This window comes from Hypanus sabinus, chromosome 16 (assembly GCF_030144855.1).
Source record: "Hypanus sabinus isolate sHypSab1 chromosome 16, sHypSab1.hap1, whole genome shotgun sequence".
NCBI classification, from domain to species: Eukaryota; Metazoa; Chordata; class Chondrichthyes; order Myliobatiformes; family Dasyatidae; genus Hypanus; species Hypanus sabinus.
This window is the reverse complement of record NC_082721.1, coordinates 74,481,373-74,507,701: the sequence shown is the minus strand read 5'-3', so window position 1 is coordinate 74,507,701 and position 26,329 is coordinate 74,481,373. Positions and strand designations below refer to the sequence as shown.

General features: G+C 39.1%; 1 protein-coding gene across 4 annotated transcripts in view; it reads right to left on the bottom strand.

The window, feature by feature from the left end:
- The window catches only part of LOC132406450 (hepatic lectin-like), an 86,890-nt gene that overhangs the window by 42,889 nt on the left and 17,672 nt on the right, over window positions 1–26,329 (bottom strand). For all 4 annotated transcript variants that reach the window (XM_059992141.1, XM_059992143.1, XM_059992142.1 and 1 more), the window contains exon 3: window positions 7,993–8,064. In XM_059992141.1, the coding sequence (XP_059848124.1) occupies window positions 7,993–8,064 (72 nt within the window). The remainder of the gene's footprint in view (window positions 1–7,992; window positions 8,065–26,329) is intronic.

Genomic DNA, 26,329 nt, shown 5'->3' with positions numbered 1-26,329 from the left:
TACAAAAGCAATCATTCATCTGATTGAAGGGGAAAACTGATTACCATCTTCATTTGGTATGCCAAAAATTGCAGTAATAGAATGAGGTTGTAAATCTATATTCCAAATTGAGGAAATAGTAGTAAATATGTCCTTCCAATAATTATGTAAAGTGGGACATGACCAGAACTTATGGGTCAATGAGGCCACTTCTGAATGACATCTGTCACATTGAGGGTTAATATGAGAATAGAATCGAGCAAGTTTATCTTTAGACATATGAGCTCTATGTACAATTTTAAACTGTATTAAAGCATGTTTAGCGCATATAGAAGAAGAATTAACCATTTGCAAAATTTTTTCCCATTTATCTGTTGATATGTTATATTGAAGTTCTTTTTCCCATTCTTGTTTAATTCTAACTGATATTTCTGGTTGTATCTTCATAATCATATTATAAATAAAAGCTACTAATCCCTTTTGACAAGGATTTAAGGTAAAAATCAAATCTGTAATGTCCACCAAAGTTGAATTAGGAAAAGATGGTAAAACTTTATGCAAGAAATTTCTAATTTGTAAATATCTGAAAAAATTAGATTTAGGTAATTCAAATTTGTTGGAAAGTTGATCAAATGACATCAAAGTATCTTCAAAAAAGAGATCACGAAAACATTTTATACCTTTCCTTTTCCATATGTTGAAAGCTTGATCTGTCCAGGAGGGTTTGAAAAAGAAATTAAATAAGATAGGGCTATCAAGAACAAAGTTTTTCAAACTAAAAAACTTACGAAATTGAAACCAAATTCGTAATGTATGTTTAATAACAGGATTAAATATTTGTTTATTAAATTTAACTAAATCCGCAGGAAGACAAGAACCAAGAACAGAGAATAGAGAATATCCCTTTACCTCATTACATTCCAAATTTACCCACTGTGGGCACAGTGGTGAATCCAAATCTAGTTTCCAATACAATAAATTACGAATATTATTTGCCCAATAATAAAATCTAAAATTGGGTAAAGCTAAACCACCATCTTTTTTTGATTTTTGTAATTGCTTTTTACTTAACCTAGGGTTTTTATTTTGCCACACAAATGAGGAAATTTTTGAATCAATGCTATCAAAAAAAAAAATTAGGAATAAAAACTGGTAGGGCTTGAAATAAGTATAAAAATTTCGGTAAAATCATCATTTTAACAGCATTAATCCGACCAATTAATGATAAAAACAAAGGAGACCATCTTGTAGTAAGTTGATGAATTTGATGAAGCATAGGTAAAAAATTCAGTCTAAATAAATCTTTATATTTCTTGGTAATTTTTATACCTAGATAGGTAAAGTTATCAGTAACAACTTTAAATGGTATCCTATCACTCAATAAAGTTTGTGCATTTAAAGGAAATAATTCACTCTTATCTAAATTTAGTTTATAACCAGAAAAAGTACCAAATTGAAACAACAAGGATAAAATAGCAGAAATAGACCTATCAGGGTCAGAAATATATAACAACAAATCATCAGCATAAAGAGATAATTTGTATAACTTCTCATTACGGGTAATACCAAAAATATTAGGAGATTCACGAATAGCAATTGCTAAAGGTTCTAATGCAATATTAAATAATAAAGGACTTAAGGGACAGCCTTGTCTCGTACCACGAGATAATTGAAAAAAAGAGGATCTGTAGTTATTTGTAAAAACAGAAGCGACAGGTTTATGATATATTAATTTAATCCATGATATAAAGTTAGGACTAAAATTAAAATTTCTCAATGTATTAAATAAATATGTCCATTCAACTCTATCAAAGGCTTTTTCAGCATCTAATGAAATAACACATTCTGGGATTGTGGGTGGTGAAGTATGAATTATATTAATCAATTTTCTAACATTAAAAAAGGAATACCGATTCCTCATAAAACCAGTTTGATCTTCTGAAATAATCTGAGATAGTACTTTTTCTAATCTAATAGCTAAAATTTTTGTAAGAATCTTAGAATCTACATTTAATAGTGATATAGGGCAATAAGATGTACATAAAGTAGGATCTTTATCTTTTTTAAGAATTAAAGAAATATTAGCTTCATAAAAAGATTGAGGTAATCTCTTCTTAGCAAACGCATCATTAAAAATTTCACATAACCAAGGAGAAAGCAAAGAAGAAAAAGTTTTAAAAAATTCTACTATATAACCATCAGGACCAGGAGCTTTCCCTGAATTCATTGATGAGATAGCCTCTCCTATTTCCACCATAGAAATAAGAGCATCTAACAGGCTATGGTCTTCATCAGTCAGTTTAGGAATATTCAAATTATTAACAAAATTATCTATCATGGACTGGTCACCATCAAATTCTGAATGATATAAAGATTTATAAAAATCTTGAAAGGTATTATTAATTTCTTTATGATCAGTAGTTAAATTACCGTCTGATTTGCGAATTTTAATAATTTGTCGCTTAGTCGAGATAGCCTTTAATTGATTAGCTAACAGTTTACCAGTATGGTCACTATGAATATAAAATTGAGCCCTGGTCCTAATTAATTGATTTTCAATTGAAGAAGATAATAGTAAACTATGTTCCATTTGAAGCTCAACTCTCTTCTTATAAAGTTCTTTGGTAGGAGTCACGGAATAAATCTTATCAATTTCCTTGATTTTATCCACCAATAAAGCAATATCTAAATATCTTTGTTTTCTTTTACCAGCAGAATATGAGATAATTTGACCACGAATAAAAGCCATAAAAGAGTCCCAAAGTATTCCTCTGTCGATTTCTTCAGTACAGTTTGTAGAAAAGAACAAGTCAATTTGCTGTTTTATATAAGTAATAAATTCTGGGTCTTGAAGCAAAGTAGCGTTAAGTCTCCAAGATCTGGTATTATTGGAATAGTCCGAAATCTTAATAGATAACTTCAAAGGTGCATGATCCGAAATAGTAATAGAATCATATTTACAATCAATAACATCCGTTAATAACCGATGATCAATAAGAAAATAGTCAATTCTAGAATAGCTATGATAGACATGTGAAAAAAAAATGAAAATTCTTTATCTTTAGGGTTCAAAAACCGCCATATTTCTGTAATTCCCGAGTCAACCATAAATGAATTAATAAGTAGGGCTGATCTATTCGGAAGAGTACGAATAGGTTTAGATCTATCCATCGAAGGATTCAAACAACAATTAAAATCTCCACCCATTATCAACATATATTCATTTAGATTAGGAAGAGAGGTAAATAAACGTTTAAAAAATTCAGGGCAGTCAAAGTTTGGAGCATAAATATTAACTAGAACAAATTTCCGATGGAAGAGTAAGCCAGTTATCAACAAAAATCTACCCTGTGGGTCAGAGATAATTTCATGATGGGTAAACGATATTGAGGGATCTATAAAAATAGACACACCCCTAATTTTAGCGGTACAATTCGAATGAAATTGTTGACCCTTCCAGAACCTAAAAAAAACGTTGATTATCCTCCCTCCTGATATGGGTCTCCTGTGCAAAGATAATATTAGCATTCAGTCTATGGAATACTTTAAATATTTTTTTACGTTTAATCGGATGATTTAAACCATTAGTATTCCAGGAGATAAAGTTAACAGGTCTATCCATCATACCAATATTAATTGTGTATATCATAAAAGGTTAGAAAGACACATAACCCACAATTCAGGAAGGAGGAAAATTGATTCAGGAGCAACCGGAGAACATGACACCTCAACAATATTAGTAGTTTAAAGTCGGCCCATAAACTAAAAGCAAAAAAATAAAAAGCAAAAGCGTGAAAAAAGATCCCTACCCCCTCCCCCCACCCTTCGAAAAAAAGCCAAGCGGCAGGCGCATAAACTAATACTAATATTACCCCCATTTCAAGATGGCAGCTCTATAAAAAAAGATTAAAAGAAAACTATATAACACCCAAATTAAGATATAGAGTTGCAAAAAAATATATATATATCAATCAGAATAAAAGAAAACTAATATAATACAACAATCATTAATAAAAAAAAGTATAAACGTCAAAATTTAAAAGTGTAATATACCTTTAAAAAAAAATCCCATATTCAAATACAAGATGACGTTTCAAAAGCAAAGACTTATGGGAAGAAGAAACGCCATTTTGAAAAAGCCATATTACTAAATACAAATGTGAGTTCAGCAATCTGTTAAAAGACAAAATAACATTTAAAAAAGGGATATAATAAACAGTACAACATATATATAAAAAAAAACCAAAAATCCAAAACATTCGTCCCATATCTGAGTACAGGCAAACAGATAAATGCTTGTAAAAAACAGAATCTTATGGGAAAAAGAAACGACATCTTAAAAAAAAAGGTAAATCATTATTGCAAAATATAAACGTATATAACCAAAACAGAAAGAAAAAAGGATATTATCAAAATTAAAAAGAACATCTATAAACAATGATGCTAGTAAAAAAAAACCGGACCCATAGATCAAAAAATAAAAAGTTATAACCCAGCTTCATAGGTTAAAACTTAAAATAGAAAAATATCCTCTCTCCAAAAAAATCTTCCACATAACACATAGTTCAAGTTGCAGTAGAAGATCGAAATTCTTCAACAAATTTCTTCGCTTCTTCCGGAGTGTTGAAAAATCGTTGACTGTTGTCGTCCAGCACAATTCTAAGCTTCGCTGGATACATTAAAGCTTGTCTAAGTCCAATCGAGTGAATCTCTGCCATCACTGGTTTAAAAGCGATTCTGGCTTTCATTACTTCATAAGAATAATCCTCAACAATTCGAAATTGAAAGTTTTTGTAGGAAATCATACCTTTTTTACGAGTTAATCGAATTAAAAGCTCTTTCTCACGAGGATAATGAAGGCGAACAATCACCGCTCGTGGTTTATCAGTCGCAGCTGAAAACCTCGCAACTCTGTGAGCGCGGTTGATAACAGGTTTAGTTTCCAAACCTTAACCGAAAATTTCCCATAGTAAATTAGAGAAAAATTCAGTTAAATCACTGGACTCAACTTTTTCGGAAAACCCGATAATACGCAAATTCTGTCTGCGAGATCGATTTTCAAGATCAGAAATTTTAAACTTATGCTGATTTACAACTTTAAGAGTCGATTGTACCTTCTTATCCAACTCCTCAAGTGTACATGCTTTTTCAACAATTAATTTTTCAAGGGTCTCCAACTTATCTTCATGCCGCTGAATATCCGCTGCCTGTGACTGAAACTTAGTATCAAGCGATTTAACAGCTCCTTCAAGTTCAGACATTTTCGTGGTAAACGTGTTTTCCAAACTTGCCATTTTACTTTCCAACCTTGCAAGTTTAGTGTCCAGAAGATTAGAAATTGCATCAATAGATAAAGGCTCCTTAGACGATTTCTTACTTGTAGCCATTTTAAGTTCGGCAAAGTTAGATCAAATATAGTTTTAAAAGAAAAAAAAGTCAATCGAAAATATCAACTCATTTGATTAAATTCGAAAAGATTTGATTAAAGGGTGATTATAGTTAGAAAAGTGAAGAGCGCCTAAAAGGCAGATGTTTACGTCGCCATCTTGAAACTCCACCCCCCCAGAAATTATACACCTGTTAGCCTGAATTCAGTGGTTGGGAAGTTGTTGGAATCGATTGTTAAGAATGAAATTGAGATGTACCTGGAGGCTCATGACAAGAGTTTCAGCATGGTTTCCTGAAAGGAAAATCCTGTCTGACTAACCTGCTGCAATTTCTTGAGGAAATTACAAGCAGGGTATACAAAGGAGCTACAGTGGATGAGATGCTGTGTACTTGGATTTTCAGGAGGCCTTTGACAAGGTGTCGCACATGCGGCTCCTTAGCAAGATATGAGCCCATGGCATTACAGGGCAATTACCAGCATGGGTGGAGCATTGGGTGATCGGCAGAAAGCAATGAATGGGAATTAGTGATCCTATTCTGGCTGGAGACCAGTTACTAGTAGAATTCCACAGGGGTCGTTGTTTCAACTGGTGCTTTTTACGGTGTATGAAAATTATATGGACACTTGGTTATTGGATTGTAGCTAAAGCTACCCATGATACAAAATAGCTGGAGTCGCGGGTGATATTGAGAAAACAGAGAGACTTTAGAGAGAGTTAGATAGTTTGCAGGATTGGGCAAATAAGTGGCAAATGAAATACTTTGGTGAACAAATAAACGATCAGCTTTTTAGTCAGATGGGGAGAGAATTCAAAATGCAGAGAAGGGAATTGGGAGACCCTGTACAGTTTTAACCTCCAGGTTGAATCGATGGAGAAGGCGGCAAATGCAACGTCGGCATTCATTTCTGAAGGTATAGAATATAAGGCACTCGTGAGACTGCACTTGGAGTATAGGGTGCATTTTTGGGCTCCTTATTGTTAAAGGATATACTAACATTAGGGAAGGTTCAGAGAAGATTCGTGAGAATTATTCCAGGAATGAATGGCTTACTGTCTGAAGAAAGTCTGGCAGCTCTTGGGTTGTATTCCCTGCAGCTCAGGAGAATGAGGGGGATCTCATAGAACAATTCTGAATGTTGAAATGTCTGAACAGATTAGTTATGGCAAAGTTATTTCCCATGGTAGGGGAGTTTAGGGCAAGAGGGCACAATACAACCTTGATAGACATCCATTTAAAAAGGAAATGCAGAAAAATTACTTAAGACAGAGTTTGCTGCCATGAGCAGCTGTGGAGGCCAAGTCATTGTGTGTATTAAAGGCTGTGATAGATAGGTACTAGGTTAGCCAGGGTATCTGAGGGTTTCAGGAGAAAATAGGCAAGTGGGGATGACTGGAACAATTGTATCAGCCCATGATTGAATGGCAGCGCAGACTTAATGGCCTGAATGGCCTAATCCAGCTATTCTATTCCTATATTTAATGGTCTTATGGTCTTGGATAACTCGCAAAAATTCGGCCTGAACATTACTCCACAAGGGTCAGGACCATCGAGTAAGAATACCGCGGGTTAGTGCTACCACTTGAAATGCACTCCAGGTCACATGTACACCTAATTAGACCCCAGACAACTGACAAGTTTAAAATAACCATTCTGAAAAGGATAACAGTTCAAGGATACTTAATTATACACCAGAAAAAAACTTGAGGAGAATTATCAAAGGACGTTTGCAATGTAAATATAAACTAGGAAGATCTAACTATAACACATCATTAAAGCCAAAAGCGCAATCATACATGATCATACATAATCATACATAATCAATAAAATGCAATCAATCATACATGATCATACATAATCAATAAAATGCAGATAATACGAAACGAAATGAGGAATACAAAAACACTCAGTTCCCCCAGTACACTACATACTACCCGAATATGAAGGTTATTTGCTTTGCATTATTATTGCACAATTATTTTCTGTACGTACCATAATAAAAGTATTCAGGATGTTTTGATCTTTGAAAATATCCATTAGCTCTACATTGCGCAGCATTTTATATTCTATGCCCACATTATAACTACCCACTTACTGCAATTAAGAGAGAAATTAAAACAGGGGCAAACGTATTAATATCGTTTTCCCATTTCCCTAGCCATGGCAGAATTCAATCCATTGCGAAATATATTTGAACCTCAACATCACTTCTCCTGTTTCTCTGCAAACTGAAGTTAATTTCTGTGTGCCCTCTCTTATTTTGCAGTATTGATGAATGGTACTCATCAACATGTATTTTGTGTTCCACCAAAATTATTGACATGTCTCTATTTCAATTTCTAACAATTTCTGCTTTCATTTATGATTTTCAGCTCTATCTCTCTTCTGCTTCAACCCAGTGTATTTGTGGAGTGATGTGATGTAGCTACTGTTGAAGGTAAAGAATGAGATATGTGACTGGAAGATAAGCAAATGTGTCAGATTGGTCTGGATACTGCAGTTTGGATTTATGTAGGAGTAGGCAAAGCAACTTCAGCTATCGACGCTGCTCTGCACCAAATTAACACATATATAGTTTCATGTATTAAAATATGACAAAACAACAATGATAACTATCAAACTTACTCTTAGTCAGCTGTGAAATCTCGTCCTGAATTTTGGCGATGGAGCCCAGGGTCTGCTCGGAGTTTTTTATAGCTGAAAAGGAAACACATCAGATCATGGCTTTTAGCTTACACGTAGATCATCCTTTCTTCTGACTACAATGGCTTAAAGAACTATGATAATCTTCATCAATGTAATAGAAAATAATATGAATGTTCAACCATGTGTTGAGCACATCTCAGTCAGATATTGAGTCTGTCAGTGAGTGAGACATTCAGACCAATACAATGTTATATTCTGAATTGAAAACATTGATGAAAGGACAAGCGGAGGCATTCTTCAAGTTCAAGTTCATATTTATTGCATTTCAGCCAAGCTGATGTATACAGCTATATGAAACTTCGTTCCACTGGTGCCAGGGTGAAAAACATTGGCCAAATTTTCGCAAAATTTGCTTTTTTTCCCTCTGTACATTGGGTGTTCTACATATGACAAGTCATTCAATCCTTCCTTATTTTCGTCAACGTCCTTTGAACACTCTCCAATTTCAATACATCCCTTCAAAGAAAAGGGGCCGACAGCTACTGACAAAACTCCAATTCAGTTCGCAGCAGTTTTTAGTAAAATCTCAACATTACATCCTTGATTTTATATTCTATCCCTCTTGAAATGAATGCTACGATGCATTTGCCTCCTTCACCACATGCTTAAACTACACATTTGCCTTTAGGAAACCCTGCACAAGGACTCTCGAGACACTTTTCCCCTTGGATTTTTTTTTTAGAATTTTCATTCCATTTAGAACAGTCAAGATGTCATTTCTTCGAACAAAGTGCATGTCATGGTCCGGTCAGTCAAATCCGCATTCGGGTTCACAGTCTGTTCCTGTTCCTTATCCAGGATATCTGGATTTCCCGAGCTTCTGTTGAGGCAGCTGACTCTTGTTTAGCTGGCGACATAAATAGTTTCAGGATACAGCCTTAGGCTGGTGGAACGTTCCAGTCCTAACCCCATCTGTATCCCTTCCCTTCACCATCTCCTGAATCATCGCCGCGCCTCTGCCTGGAGCCTTGCCTCGCTTTACCTCGCCTTGCCTTTGGCTCTCCTCGCTTTGCGTCTGCCAGGAGCCTTGCGTCGCTTCATCTTGCCTCTGCCTGGAACCTTGCCTTGCCTTCCCTCTGCCTCAAGCCTTTCCTCGCCTTGCTTGTGTCTGTAGCTTGTCCAGTTTGGAACTGTCTCCCTGTGTCCACACCTTGGCTAGGTAGGTCGGGCTGTTTTGCCGCTACGTGGCGTTGGGAACAATCTCTTCATGTTCAGTGTTCTGTGTAATGAGTCCCGGCACTACATTCTGTACCCAAGGAGGGGTCCCGGCTTTGTGTTCCATGTCCCTGTCTCTTCCGCGACCAAGGCTCTGGGTTCTTGTCATGTCCATGTGCCTCTCCCAGCACAGGAGTACCTTGCCCAGTCCGGTGCTGGGATTCCCTCGACCTGTGCTGGGGTTACCTTGTTGAGGAGTCTCACGTCCAGTACTGTTGTATCAACCAAGGCTCTGTGTTTTCCTCTTGTCCATGTGCCTCGCCCTGCACAGGAGTACCTTGCCCAGCCCAGTGCTGGAATTCCCTCATCCTGTGCTGAGGTTTCCTTGTCCAGTCCAGTAGTCGCACATCCAGCCCTGAGCCTCTCCTCGTTCTGTAGCCGCGTCTTGTCCTTGACGGGTTCTGGAGTCCGAGCCCGAGTGAAGACCTAGGTTCTGGGTCCTTGTCCAGTCTCTGGCTCGGATTCCAAGCCCAGGCTCCTAGTTCTCAGTTCCATGTCCCGATTCTCTATCCTCATCAGGTACTAGCCCAGGCCCGAAGTCCTTGTCTCTTCCGGGACCGGTCATGTCCAGTGTCCTTTCTTTCCCACTTTCCTCACTTCCTTCTCATGCCTAGTCCTGTTCCAGGTAGTTCAGTGTCTCTGTCTTGCTTTTGGGTCCATGCCCAATGCCCTCCTTATGGCAGAGCCTGACTGTAACCTTCTCGGCACTGTATTTCATCTGCCATTTCACTGACCATTCTTCTAATCGGGTTATATCCTTCTGTAGGCTTTCAACTTCTTCAAAACTAATTGCCCTTCCACTTATCTTCAATTCATCTGCAAACTTTGTAGTGAAGCCATGAATTCCATTGTCCAAATCATTAACATATAACATAAAGTGTATCGGTCCCAAATCTGTGGAACACCACTAGTCATCGGTAGCTGACCAAAAAAGGCTCGCTTTATTCATGCTCTTTGTCCCCTTACAATCAGCCACTGCTTTAACCGTGCTAGAATCATGTCAAAGACCTTCTGAGAATCCAGGTACACAACATCAACCAATTCTCCTTTGTTTATCCTGCTAATTATTTCTTCAAACAATTCAACAGATTTCTCAGACAAAATATTCCCTTGAGGAAGCTAAATACAGCCTACTGCATAGAAGTACCATGAGAACTCTAATTAATAATTGATCCCAACATCTTCCCGAACACAAAGTTCAGACTAACTCACCTAAAGTTTCCTACCTTCTGTCTCTCTCCCTTGGAGAACACTGGAATCACATTAGCAATTATCTATTCTTCCAGAACGATTCTAGAATCTAGTGATTTTTTTGAAAGCTCATTACTAATGCCTCGTTAGCCATCTCGTTCAGCACCTGGACCAGGTGTCTCATCTACGTTCAGACCTTTCAGTTTCCAGAGAACCTTTTCTCTAGCAATAGTAAATTTTTACACTTCATGACCCCTAACACCTGAAGCATCCACCAAAGAGCTAGTGTCTTGCGCAGTAAAACTGATGCAAAGTACTTTAAGTTCTTCTGTCATTTCCTTGTCCCCGAGTACTACCTCCAGTATAATTTTCTAGTAAGCAGATCTCCACACTCCCTTCCCATTTATACTTTCACTGAGGCTGTCTACAAGAAGGGTCAAAGCCGCCTCTATTTCCTGAGAAGACTGAGGTCCTTTAACATCTGCCGGATGATGCTGAGGATATTCTACGAGTCTGTGGTGGCCAGTGCTATCATGTTTGCTGTTGTGTGCTGGGGCAGCAGGCTGAGGATAGCTGACACCAACAGAATCATCAAACTCATTCGTAAGGCCAGTGATGTTGTGGGGGTGGAACTGGACCCTCTGACGGTGGTGTCTGAAAAGAGGATGCTGTCCAAGTTGCCTGCCATCTTGGACAATGTCTCCCATCCACTCCATAATGTACTGGTTAGGCACAGGAGTACATTCAGTCAGAGACTCATTCCATCGAGGTGCAACACTGAGCCTCATAGGAAGGCATTCCAGCCTGTGACCATCAAACTTTACAACTCCTCCCTCAGAATGTCAGACACCCTGAGCCAATAGGCTGGTCCTGCACAAATTTCCACTTGGCATAATTTACTTATTACTATTTAATTACTTATGGTTTTATATTGCTATATTTCTGCTCTATTCTTGGTTGGTGCGACTGTAACGAAACCCAATTTCCCTCGGGATCAATAAAGTATGTCTGTCTGTCTGTCTGTCTGTCTGTTATGTACCTGAAGAAATTGTTGACATTCTCTTTAATATTACTTGCTACCTTATGTTCGTGTTCTGATTTTACTTACCGTCTTAACCGTCCACTAATTTTTATTCCATTATGTGCCCACTCATTGGCTTTTTTTATTGGTGTTGACTCCTTTTTTGGTCTCGGTTGTGTCATCTTGCCCTTGGAATACTTCTGCTTTGTGAATGTATATGTCCTGTGCATTCCGGTTTGATTCTGGAGATTCTAACCTTTGCCATCCTGCTGTCATCCCCGCCAGTGTTGTTTTCCAAGCAATTCTGTCCATTTCAGTTCCCAAGCCTCTGCAATTCCCTTACCTCCACTGATACATCTATCTTTATCTTGTTCTCAAATTCAAGAGTGAATTCGATCGTATCATGATTACCTTCCCCTGAGGGTACTTTTAAGTTATCCTCACCAATCAATTCCGGTTTTTGCATAACACCCAATCGAACATAGCTGATTCCCGAGTGGTGATAACCACGAGCCACTTTAGAATCCAAAGCAGGGGCTCACAAGAAGTCCCTCCTCCTGGAATCAAGTACAAACCTGATTTCACCAATTCACCTGTATTTTGAAATCATCTAGACTTTTGTAACATTGCTTTTTTGGCGTGCAATGTCTATCTCCCAGAGTAATTTGTAGACTGCATCTTTGCTACTGTTTGGGCATCTGTATACATTTCCCATCAGGGTCTTTTTACCGCTGCAGTTACATAACTCTTCTCACAATGTTTCAACACCGCCGAACCATATGTCACGTCTTTGTAATGATATGATTCCATTGTTTTAAAACAAAAGAGCAACGCCTTCCTGCGTGTCCTTGGGATACAATGGAGATACAATGGGATACAGCTCTCAGCAATAATCACCTTTCACCTATGATTTAGTGATACCTAGGACATCATACCTACCAAACTCTAACTGTGCAGCATGTTCAACTACCTCACTCGGCATACTGCGCACATTCAAATACAACACCTTCTGTATTCTCCCTTTTCGATCTTGTCTGCCTATAACAATGCAGCTCATCCTGTTTACTGGAATTTTACCCTGTCAAGTGCCTCCCCTCACTACACATAGCCTCTGTTTGTAAACCAGCTACCTCATCTTCAGCACTATCATATGTCCTTCCTATGATACTTCCTGCAATGAGACAATGAGCATCACAGGACACTAGTTACACCACGCTCAACATTTTCTTTGCTAACATTTTTTGAGTTCTTAACAACATTTGCCTCCACATTCTCTCCACAAACTGTTATGGCAATCTGGTCCCATGCCCCTGCAGTTCTGGTTTAAATCCTATCATGCAGCATTAACAAAGCTTCCCGTTAGGTTATTAGTTCCACGTCAATTCAATGGAAACTGACCCGTCCGTACAGGTCCCACATGACGTGGAAGAGATCACAATGATCTCAAGCTCTTAAACCCTCCCTCCTACACTGACTCCTTAGCTAGATATTAAACAGCATAATCTTCCGACTTCCTACCACAAGGCATGGGTAGCAATCCTGGAGTCACAACCCTGAAGGTATTACCCTTAAATTTAGCACCCAATCCATGAAAACCTGATACAGTCGTTACTCGTCTTACCCATGGCATTTGTATCAACATGGACCACGATTTCTGGCTGTTCACCTTTCCACTTAAGAATCCTGAGGATTCGGTCGCAGATAGCCTGGACAGTCGCACCTGGCAGACAAAGTACCATCCGCGAATGTCGCTCACGCCCACAGAGCCTCCTGACTGTTCCCCTAAATAACAAATCACCTATCAGCATGACATGCCTATTCTCCCCCCTTCAATGCTAACTCTCAAATCCAGACACAGTCCCAGATACCCGACCACTGTGTCTTTCGTCTGTTAGGTCAACCCCCAACCCGACAGTATCAAAACTGATATATGTTGTTGACGGCGATGACCACTGGGGAACTATGCACCGGTTCCTTAACGTCTTTGCGCTTCCCGACTGACAGCCAGTCTCCTGTGCTCTGCATCTAGGGAATAGCTACCTCTCTACATGCGCTATCTGCCATCTCTTCAGCCCCCCCGAATGATCCGGAGTTCATCCAGTTCATGATCCAATTCCTTAACTCGGATTGGTAAAAGCTGAAGTTGGATGCTGTTCTCACAGTAGTGGTCGGGAATTATTCTGGAGGTCGCTGTGACTCTCTGCATGCAGCAAGAGGAGCGTTCCACTGTCCTTCTGGCATCTCTACTATCCTAGATAAGCACAGATAAAGAAGTAAAGGAAAAGAAACTGACTCTTGAGTTTCTGTTACTTTGCTTTCTCTGACTCAAGCTTGTTTTCGCCTCAAAGAGCTAAAGCTGCAATAAAACCATTCTGACTCTGTCCACTCAGATAACGGCTGGTGCGACAAAGCGCCTGCCCCTGCCTTCCTTTAATTCGGTCTTGATAATCAATCCTAACCGCCGATTGTTCGCTAGTCAAAGCCCTGTTTTGCTTTGGCAACTCTCTGCTGCAATCTCTGCTCGGTCAGGGGACCGGACAGAAGTTCCCTCCTTTCAAAACTTTCGATGTCCGTTTTTGTCGTTGCACCAAGCTCCTTTTCGCTGTACAGACCCACTGCTGACTTTTCTATTAGGGCAGTCGACCGGATTGAAATTCCCTTCTCTCAATACTTCCGATGTCCGGTTCGGTCGCTGGTCAAAGCTCTTTTTCTAAATTAACATATGGACAAACATATTAATGGCACAACTTCCCAATATCCTGGGGTTGGGGCAGTACTTTCGGCCTCAAGATCGCTCCTCCTGTTTCTCTGGAACTTCAAAATAATTTGTTTACCCTCCTCTCTCTTTCAGAATTCTGATGAACAGTCTTCCACATTTATTCTTCTATTTCTACCGGAAGTACTTAACATGTCACAATTTCTAATATTTCTTTTTTCATTTAATGTTTTCACATGATTTTAATTCACGGTCAATGTGTGATGTAAATTACCAAATTGATGGATGCATAGAGTAAGAACATTTTCCAGGAGATAACCAAAGGAGCAGGATTGGGTTTGACTTTGGAATTTAAGATATAAATAGGATTAGCTGAAGCAGTGTTAGCAATCTACGCCACTCTGCCTCTTCTCAACATTCACTTCAATTCCAGATTAAAAATAGTACATGATATTTTGTCTGATAATTATTAAACTTACTCTTATTCAGCTATGCAATCTCATCCTGAATTTTAGCGAAGGTGTTAGGGGTTTTCTTATGGTTTCCTGCAACTAAATGAGGATATCAGGTTAGATATTGTGTGGTTTTATTGTCAGCTAGCTCATCATTTCTTCAATCTCAAATGATTTGACGAATAATGATAAGCATCATCAATATGATTGAAAATAATGGTAAAGGTGAAACGTGTACGGAGCACACCTATATATGTCAGATAGTGAATCTGTTGGCGTGAGAGGACGTCAACACATTACCCTGTTCTGTTTGGAATTAAAGTAAGACATCAAGAATTATTTAGCTTTCCTTTATTTTGCATCAGAAAGTCTGAAAGTATCTCATGAGATTTCCTTTCACAAGAGTGAAAATAGGATAAAACTGACAGAGTCAATGTAAAATACATTCATATCACAGTCCAAATCAGCTGTCCCACAATGTAACAGGACAGGAAGTGATATGCTATATCAGCAAATCCAAATGAAGGATCACACAGGTAGTAATAAGTGTTAAGCAACCTTAGGTATTTAATTAACTAAAAAGACAAAAGAAAATACTGTAACTTAAAAGTTGGATAAATCTCCTGAACCTGATGGAATGTGTCCTCGGGTTTAAAAGGAAGTAACTAGAGAGATTGTAGAGGCATTGACAATGAACTTTCAAGAAGCAATAGATCCTGGAATTGTACCCGATGATTGGAAAATTGCAGATGATACTTCGCTGTTTAAGAAGGGAGTGAGCAGAAGAAAAGAAACTATGGACCTGTTAGCTTGACATCAGTGGTTGGGAAGCTATTGAAATCGATTGCTAGGAATGACATTATGGTGAACCTGGAGGCATTTAACAAGATAGCCAGCATGGTTTCCTGAAAGGAAAATCCTGCCTGACTAACCTACTGCAATTTTTGATGAAATTACAAGCTGGGTAGAGAAAGCAGATGTAGTGGTTGGGATGTTGTTTACTTGGATTTCACAAGGCCTTTGACAGGGTGTCACACATGATGCTGCTTAGCAAGATAAGAGCCCATGGCATTACAGGGAAGTTACAAATATGGATGGAGCATTGGGTGATCAGCAGAAAACAGTGAGATGGAATAAGGGATTCTATTCTGGCTCGCTGCTAGTTACTAGTGGAACTCCACAGGGGTCGGTGTTGGGACAGCTGCTTTTTACGAAGTGTATCAATTATTTGGACTGTGGGATTATTGGATTTGTAGCTAAATTTGCCCAAGATACAAAATGGCTGAAGTAGTGGGTGGTGTTGAGGAAACCGAGAGACTTTAGCGACTAGAGTTAGATAGTTTGGGAGATTGGGCAAAGCAGTAGCAAATGAACTACTCTGGTGGAACAAATAAACGAGCAGACATTTAGTCAGATGGGGAGATAATTCATAATGCAGAGAGGCTAAGGGAATTGGGAGCCCTTGTGCAGGATACTCTGAAGGGTAACCTCCAGGTTGAATCTGTGGTGAAGAAGGCGAATGCAATGTCGGCATTCAATTCTGGAGGTGTAGAATACAAGAGCAGGTATGTGATTATGAGGATCTATAAGGCATTCGTGAAACCACACTTGGAATATTGTGTGCAGTTTTGGGCTCCTTATTTTTAAAGGATATACCAACATTAGGGAAGATTCAGAGAAGATTCACAAAAATTATTCCAGGAATGCAAGGGTTACTGTATGAGGAAAGTCCAGCACCTCTTGGGCTTCATTTCCTGTGGTTTAGGAGAATGAGGGGGATCTCGTAGAAAAATTCTGAATGTTAAAAGGTCTGAAGAGGTTAGATATGGCAAAGTTATTTCCCATGGTAGGTGAGTTTAGGACAAGAGGGCACAATTCAAACTTCAAGGGCATCAATTTAAAAAAAGAGATGCAGAGAAATTACTTAAGACAGAATCTGTTGCCTTTGGCGGCTGTGCAGGCTAAATGATTGTGCGTCTTAGAGGCTGAGATACATAGGTTCTTGGTTAGCCAGATTATCCGAGCGTTTGAGGAGAGGGCAGGCGAGTGGGGATGACTGGAACAATTGGATCAGCTCATGATTGACTTGCAGAGCTGACTCAATTGGCCGAATGGCCTACTCCCGCTCCTGTATTTTATGGTCTCATGGTCTTGGATAACTCTCAAAACCTCGGCCTAAAGATTACTCGACAAGAATCAGGACCAACGAGTTACGAAACTGAGGGAAAGCACTACCTCTTGATATGCACTCCAGGGTATGGAATAATCTGTGTACATCTAATCCCACCCCAGTCTACTGACAAGCTTAAAGTAATCATTCTGCAAAAAGATATCAGTTCAAGGATACTTAATTATACATCGGAAAATCTTGAGGAGAATTATCAAAAGACAATTGCAACTTAAATATAAACTACAATGACTTTTCTAAAACACATCATAAAAGCCCAAAGCGCACTCACATGTGCTGAGTATAATCAAAAAAACACAGATTATACAAAACAAAATGGAGAATACAAAAACCCTCATTGCCTTCAGTGCACTACTAACTACCCGAAGTTGTGGCAAAAGCTCTTTCCCTATCGGCGGCTCCTAATGGACCAGGAATATCCATGTATAAACGATGCAGTTCTGAAATAAGATCAGGATTCAATATATCCCTGGAAGGTACCCAGCACCATAACACAGTTCTATGTCCCTCGTGGTCTACCAAATATCACAGATGTTCTGTTAATTTCCGTGAATTCAGCAGTCTACAGACTCGGTAGACCATTTGACCACCTATGTGGTCAAATAATTCAGAGACTCGAAAGCCCTGTGTCATTACAACCGACTCATATACAAGTCAATTGGATCAATGTGTAGATGAAAGAAGTTATGAACATAAAAGCCTTGCAACTTAAGGATTTAGAAACAGGAGTGTCTACATATTTGCATAAATTTTCACCACCATTCAGCAGAGCAGAGCTGACCTTCATTTGGCCTCAAATCCACTTTTGGCATTTCTCATAGCCCAAGTTGTCCTTATCTTGCAATAATTTATGTATTTGCATAAAAATTATTTGACGGTTCTTGCAATTTTCTCTGAAGTAGAGAAATCTGAAGATTCAACACCCTGAGTGAGAAGTATCTACATACTGCAGCTTTAAATCGCAAGCGAATCAGAGTCATAGCAAAGTACAGTGCCAAAAATGACACCTCAGTCCAGCTAGACAGTGCTGAACCACGGTATATGCCTATTACCATCAATCAGCACTTGGAGTAGACAGCCCTCCGTACCCCACCCATCTATGACCAATACAAGCTTCTCCTAAAATTTTAAATCTAGCTCCCATGCACCACTCCCCCTGATAGCCCATTCTACACTCTCACAACCGTCTGAGAGAAGAAGTTTCCCCTTATTCTGCTTTTACACTTTTTGCCTTCCACTCTTAATCCATGGAAGCAGATTTTAGCTCTCCCATTCTGTTTAGCATGGTTTAAAGACAGGAAAAATTCCTAGTTTATAACATTGAATACAATAGAAGTGCCAATCAAATGAAACGTGGGCGCACAGTCCATATAGTCGTTTACTGCATTACAAACAATAAGTCCTGTCCAAAATAGGGCGATGGCTTCTGCATTATCCTGGAAACAAAATTAATGACCCACAGTTAATTGCACCAAACTCTGTTAGACCATGAATTATCATATGTCTCACCACGCTAATCACAAGAGTGATCTTAATCTGCGAAATTGTAGACTGCAAGTAATACAATTCAAATCACTAGCCTGTGGACATCACATGCACATTGCTATTCCCTGGGATTTGCAACATTTAATGTCAACAGAAAGCATTATCCTGAAGGCTTCATATCACAAAAGAATAAGAGTGCAAGGTGTGAGGGGATTATGAGTAACATCAGGATAATGACACTTCACAACATTGTTGCGTGATAGCAAGATTACACGGTAGGCGAAAATGGACAATTTGGTATGGATGTTCTGAAGGAAAATAAAGGTGACGTCATGATGCTGACCACTGCGTGGTGTCAGATTTGTGATGGAGTGATTACGTAACACACAGGCAGGGTTTCATCACATGATAGGAAATATTTTTTTTCAAAGTGGAGAAGCGGGACGTCTTGACGAATGGAAGGGGCATCAAGTGGTAAAATGTGGAACTTGTGATGTGCAGCAATGGAACAAAATAATGTGGACCTGTGTTCTATCTTCGGTGATGGAAGTAAGATGATGTTGCACATGGTAACAAGAAGATCACAGGCTGTGGATTAAAGAGGTTAGAATTATGTCATAGACTCATAGAAAAGTATAGCACCAAAAATAGATTACAGTCCATCCAGAGCGTGAAGAGTAATGTAATCTGCTTACTCTCATTGACCTGCATCGGGACCATGGCCCTCCTACCCCATCCAATATATCAATGCAAACTTCTCTTGAATGTTTAAATTAAGCTTGCAAGCACTTCTTGCCCTGGCAGCTCGTTCTCCACTCCCATGACCTAATTAGCGGAATTAGGCATTGATCGGAATGACGCTGTGGCATCACTGAGTTGTGACTGAAAGAAGGTCATAGTTGGGAACTTAAAATTAAAGGACATACTTTGCATTGGAAGGCCAGGAAAGATGGCAAGTGGTGGTGAGGCTCTGTTGGTACAAGATGGAATTACACCTTTATGTGAAGGTGACAGAGAATGTTGAATCTTTGTGGGGGGATTTAAGAAATTGTATGGATAAAAAAGATTATGGGACTCATACATAATCCCCTGAATAGTAGCCAAGATGTGGAGTTGAGATTCTAAAGGGAGCTGGAAAAGTCATGTAAAAAGGGCAATGACACAATTGTAATGGGGGACCTCAATGTGCAAGGGAATTGTGAAATTCCATTTGGCGTCGAATCGCAAGTGTGGGAATTTGTTGAATGCCTAGGAAATGGCCTTGTAGAGCAGCTTTTACTTCAGCCTACTTGTTGAAAGGCTACTTTAGATTGAGTGTTGTGTAGTAACCCAGAACTTTTTAGCAAGCCTAATTTAAAGGAACAGCTATGAGGCAGTAATCATTATATGATTGCTTTCATGGTGTAATTTGCGGGGGAAACATAATTCTCATCTGCATGCAATGGAATAAAGGGAATTACAGAGGCACGAGAGAGGAGGTAGCCCAGGAGGTTTAGAGGAGGATACTGACGGGGATGATGACAGAGCATAGATGGCTGAAGTTTCTCACAATAATTCACAAGGCGTAGGATATATATATATATAGCACAGAAGAAGTAGTTCTCAAATAGAACAGGTAAGCAGCTATGGCTGAGAAAGGAAGAGGAGAACTGCATTGGACCCATGGAAAGGGCGTATCTGGTAGCAAACGTGAGTGGGAAGCTAGCTGATTTGGGAAGCTTTTAAAATCCAATAAAAGGCAACTAAAAGACAAAAGAGGAAAATTATGGCAGACTACCCAATAATTTAAAGCAGGATACAAAACATATTTTTTCAGATATAGGAAGAGGAAAGGGGAGTGAAAGTTGATACTGGACCACTTAAAATGATGTTGATGAAGTAGTAAAGGGGGCCAAAGAAACGGCAAATAAACTTAATGGGTACTTAGAATCTTTCTTCACTTTGGAACACACGAGCAGTGTGCCAGAGGTCTGTGAGTGCCAGGGAGCAGGAATGAGTGCCATCACTATTACAAAAGAAAATGTGATAGGTAACATCAAAGGTCTTCAGCTGAATAAGTCACTTGGACCTTGTGGACTGCATCCCAGAGTCCTGAGAGATGTTGCTAAAGGGATAACTGATGCACTGGTCATGAACGGTCATGAATCACTTGATTGTGGCCTGGTTCTGAGGACTGGCAAATTGCAAATGTCATCCCACACTTGAAGAAGTGAGGAAGGCAAAGGAAAGGAAGTTATAGGCCAGTTAGCCTAACCTCAGTGGTTGAGAAAGTGTTGGAGTTCATTAATAAAATGAGGTTTCAAGGTTCTTTGAGACTTATTGCAAAACAAGTGAAAGTCAGCGTTGTTTCTGTAAGGGAATTTCTTGCCTGAAAAATCTGTTCTATTTCTTTGAGGAAGTAATAAGCAGACTAGACAAAGGAAAGGCAATGAACGCCACTTACTTGGATTTTCAGGTGTTTGATAAGGCAAAATACATGAGACTGCTGAACAAGATAAAGCCCTAAAAAGATGCTGGCATGAATAACTGAATGGCTGACAGGCAGAAGACAGTGATTGAGAATAAAATGGGCCTGTTCTGGTTGGTTGCCATTGACTAGTGGTGTTCCTCAGGAGTCAGTATTGGGACCGTTGTTTTTCACATTGTCGTCAATGATTTAGATAATAGAATTTATGAGTTTACGGCAATGGTTGTGGATGATACGAACATAAGTTAAGTAGTGATGTCTAAGCAATTCTATTGTGGCAGGGTGCAGACAAATTGGAAGAATCAGTAAGAAAAGGCAGGGAATAAAATGTTGGGAAACGTATGATAATACATTTTGATAAGAGCAACAGTAGTGCGGACTATTGTCTAAATGTTCAAAAAATCAAACATCAGCGGTGCGGACAAAATTAGTAGTCCTCGTGCAAGAGTCCAGAAGGTTCATTTGCAGATTAACTCTGTGAAGAAGAAGGCAAGTACATCGTCTGCATTTATTTTAAGGGAAATAGGACAGGAAAGCAAAGAGATAATGGTGAGCCTTTATAAGGCACCAGTCAAGGCACATGTAAGAGTGTTGTCAACAGTTTTGGGCCCCATATCTCCAAAATGTGGTGTGGTAATTGGCGACAGTTCACAGAAGGTACACAAGGATGATTCCACGAATGAAGGGATTAAAATATGAAGAGCATTTGGCAGCTTTGTGCCTGTATTCCCTAGAATTTAAAAGACAGTGGTGGTGATCTCATTGAAAGCTACCGAATGTTGAAAAGACTACATATGGTAGATATGGAGAGTGTGTTTCATATGATGGTGGCATCCGGAACTAGAGGGAATGGCCTCGAAATTGAGGAGCGACCATTTAGAACAAAGATAGGAACATATTCTTTCCACGAGAAATTAGAAAATCAGTGAAACACTCTGCCACAGACTGCAGTGAAGGCCGAGTCCGTGCGCATATTTAAGGTGGAATTTGCTCATTCCCAGATCTGTCAGGACATCAGAGGATTATGGCAAGAAGACAGGTGTCTGGGAGTCAGTGCGATCCAGGATCAGCCACGATGGGATGGTGGAGCAGAATAGATGGACTGAACGGTCTTCTTCTGTTCATATGTCTTATGGTCTTATGATGCTCAAAGTAAAGATATGTCCCCTTATTCTCCCTTTAAACTTTTTACCTTTAACTCTTAACCAATGACATCTGGTTGTCGTCCCAGCCAACCACAGTGGAAAAAGCGTGCTTATATTTACCATATCTATAACTCACATGATTTGTGTACTTTTTGCAAATCTCACCTCAATCTTATACATTAAAAGAAATAAAGTAGCTAACCCTTTCAATTTTTCCATACAACTCAGGTCCTGCAGAAACCAGAAATTCTTTGTTAATTTTCTCTTTTCTCTCTCAAAATTATTTATATATTTTCAATATGTAAGTGACCAAAACCGCTCACAATATTCCAAATTAGGCCACAGCCATGTCTCATTCAAGTTCAACATAACATCTAATATTCTGTACTCATTACTTTTTTTTAAAGACTAATTTACTAAAACTGTAGGCATTGCAAAGACTGATCATTTAGAACTATGTTGTTAGAAAAAAAATCACAGTTTGATCCACATACTCTTACATAGCTTATTAGGGTTGCTGAGGCCTCACATATTCATCCTTTGCATGTAAGTATGTATAATAAAATATCTTGTTGATGAACATAATGGTTGAACTGTTTCTTTATTGTGCATCACAGGCTATTCAAGAACAATAACTATTTTTGTTAACCAAGATAATACCAGAAGCACTCCTTGAAGACACTTGCAGCATATACAAATATAATTGTCATTTGTCTTGATCATGCCCAAACCTTTTGGCCTTATTATATGGGTAAAGTATATATGAGCATGAAGTTGTCCCTAGGTTTAGAGCATTAAGTTGCCATTGCTTTGGAATTATGAATATATCAAATCAGTAATTTAGCATGCAACATATGTAAAAATGAATATCGATTGGTGTGTTGAATTTCAAAAGGAGTCTCAGAAGATCAAATTGGAACTATTCTATCAAGCAAACACGAGGAAATCTGCAGATGCTGCAAATTCAAACAACACACACAAAATGCTGATGGAACACAGCAGGCCAGGCAGCATCTATAGGGAGAAGTGCTGTCAATGTTTCGGGCTGAGACCTTTCATCAGGACTGAAGGGTCTTGGCCCGAAACATTGACAGCGCTTCTCCCTATAGATATTGCCTGCCCTGCTGTGTTCCACCAGCATTTTGTGTGTGTTACTATTTTATCAAACTGAGTCGGAGAGTTTAATGCAGTTAGTGGGGGGGGGGGGGGGGTGGAGATGGGAGAACATGATAACATTGTGATGCTGAGGTTTAACCTGGAACTCACCATCTGAATCTTTTGGAATCGCAGCATCTTTGAACTACTTATGCAATATTCTAATATGCTGGGCAAGTGGTACAGTTTGTATCTTGTAATTAGGATTGAATTGGTGAGTGTGTTCCGATGGAGTCACCTGGATTGGCCTGCTGAACTCCTCCTGTACTATTCTTCTTTCTCAGACGTACAATAAATCCACATGTTCATGCTGATTCATTTTTATATGAGAAGTCTGTAAAAGCCTTGAACCTGCAGTACACAAAATAATAAAAACAATTCCCTGCATTTTGAAGCAAATCAAACTGATTTGTTACTGCACTCCATACAGCATGACAGCATATACAATGTCCTCACAGGACACAACATTAAATAAAATTAGAGTTTGGCTGCTGTTGGAATATTTCACATCGTTAGGAGGCAGTATTTTCATAAAGAATGATGGATGTTTGATACATTCTAGGAAGGGAAATTGTCTCATGCAAAGCGCACAGCAAATTAATCTTGGTCAGCTTGGAGACACTTCCAATGCTGTTCTAAGAAACAGAAACTTAATATTTCTAAGTTCTTCTCTCTCAGACTAATGTTAAGTTTCTTTTCCAGTAAAAGGATGTTGATTTTAGCTTTCAGTTTCACTCAGTTTAAAGACAATAATTATTTCAAGTTGATAACACTAAATGAAATAGCAGGGCCTAGCAAATGAAGTGGCGTACAGTTGGTAAAGACGCTTTCTGCATTATGAGAAGGAAGTCCTATCCAATATAAGGCATTAGCTTCCGTGCCCATTCGAGATATAAAATTAATTATCCACATTAATCGCATCATATTATGTTATAACATGGATTATCATAGCTCCGACCACTGTAATCACTGAGTTATCTGAATTTGCAAAATCGCTGACTACAGGGAAGACTATTAATATCACTAGCCTATAAACAAAACATCCACTTTGCTATTCCCTAGGATTTGCAACATTGTATGTCAATTGAAAATTTGATGTCATTCAGACATTCCAGCAGCCCAATCAATGGCTGGAGCACTGCGAAGATGCTACAGATGGGAGAAGCGGGGAGGCCATTGTTTGGACTTGGTCAAGATAAAAGTGAGAGTGTCAGGATTTGATGCAAAAGGCTTTGAGCAGAAGAGCCTTGAACTACGGAAACAGGCAAGAAAATTTGGTCTTGATTACAAATTGTACAATGATGGCAGGATGACAGATGTGGCAGCAGAATGTTCCACCTGTAGGATGTGGGAGTTCATAGAATCTGATAGTCTCCCTGATGACTACACCTGTAAGATGTGCAGCCAAGTCCAGCTCATTAAGGGTCACATTAAGTTGCTGGAGCTGGAAATGGATGAACTTAGGATCATCCAGAAGACAGAACAATTCATACATATGATTGTTGAGCAGGTGGTTACACCCAGAGTACACAGTTCTGGGAGTAGATGAATGAACACCGAGCGGAGCAAAAGCAGAAAGAAGACAGTGTAGGGTCCAAATGTGGCCATTCCCATCAGCAACAACAACTGAGGTTGAGTTGGTTTATTGAAGGTTTCCTGGTGCAATATGTAAAAAAAAATAAACAGCTGTAAGAGAAGCTGTACTTGATCTGGTATTGGGAAATGAACCTGAACAGGTATCACATTTCTCGGTGGGATAGAATTTTTGAGGTAGTGATCACAATTACAGTTCCTTTACCATAGCGCTGGAGGGGGATAGGAGCAGAAAATTAGAGAAATCACTTCATTAGAGTAGGGGAAGATATGATGCTGTTAGGCAGGAACTTAGGAGCATTAATTGGGAGCAGATGTTCTCAGGGACATGAACGGCTGAAATGTGGCAAATGTTCAGGGATCATTTGCATAGCATTTGGCAGTAGTATGTTCCATTGAGGGAGGAAAAGGCTCTTAGTATAACAGAACCATGATGTGGAGAGGATATATAAAATCTAGATAAGAAAAAAAGCTTATGAAAAGTTTCAAGAAACTTGGTAATGCTGGAGTTCCAGAAAATTTCACAGATGTCAGGAAGGAGCTCAAGATAAAAATAGGAGAAGTAGAAGGGGCTAGGAGAAGGTCTTGGCAAGGAGGATTAAAAATAACCTCAAGATATTCTGCAAGTATGTAAAGAGCAAGAGGATAAGCTGTCTGGGAATGGGACTAAACAGGTGGAATAGAGGAGACATGTTTGTGGAGGTGGAAGAGGTAGCAGAGTTAGTTAATTAATTATTTGCTTCAGTATTCACCAGTTAAAAGTACCTTGGCAATTGTATGGATGGCTTACAGCGGACTGAACCACTTGAGTGTACAGACATTAAGAAATGGGATGTGCTGGAGATTTTCAAAGTTATTAAGGTACTCTGTGTACTCCAATGAAATGCTTTCCCTCATTGTCTGCTCCTATCCATCTCCAGTGCCATGGTAAAGGAAATAGTGAGTTGATAACTACCTCAAAAATTCTCTCCCACCCAGAGATATGATACCTGAGCAGGTTCATTTCCCAATACCAAATCAAGCACAGCTTTCCCTCCAGTTGGCTTTTTATATACTGTGTCAGGAACCCTTCCTGAACATACCTAATCATCTTCACCTCACCTAAGCCCCTTGCTCCGAGGTGATGCAAGTCAACACTAGGAAAGTTAAAATTTCCGATGATAGCAATCTCTGCAGCCTAGTAGTGGATGGTGGTCTTTGGTGAGGACCTACAGGCCTGCACTCACTGGAATTTAGAAGAATGAGGGGGCATCTCATTGAAACCTACCAAATATTGGAAGGACTTTACAGGGTGGATGTAGTCAGTATGTTTGCTCTGATGGTGGTATCCAGAACTAAAGGGTACAGCATCAAAATTGAGAAACAACGCTTTAAAACAGAGGTAAGGATTAAATCTTTTAGCCCGAGAGTAGTAAGTCTGTGGAATGCTCTGCCACAAACTGCAGAGGAAGCCTAGTCCATACTTATATTTAAGATGGAATTTGCTCATTTCATGAATGGTCAGAATATCAAAAGATATGGTAAGAAGGCAGGTGTATAGGAATAAATGGGATCCGTTATCTGCTATGATGGAATGGTTTGGGCAGATTGAATGGGCTGAATAGCCTAATTCTACCCAAATGTCTTAG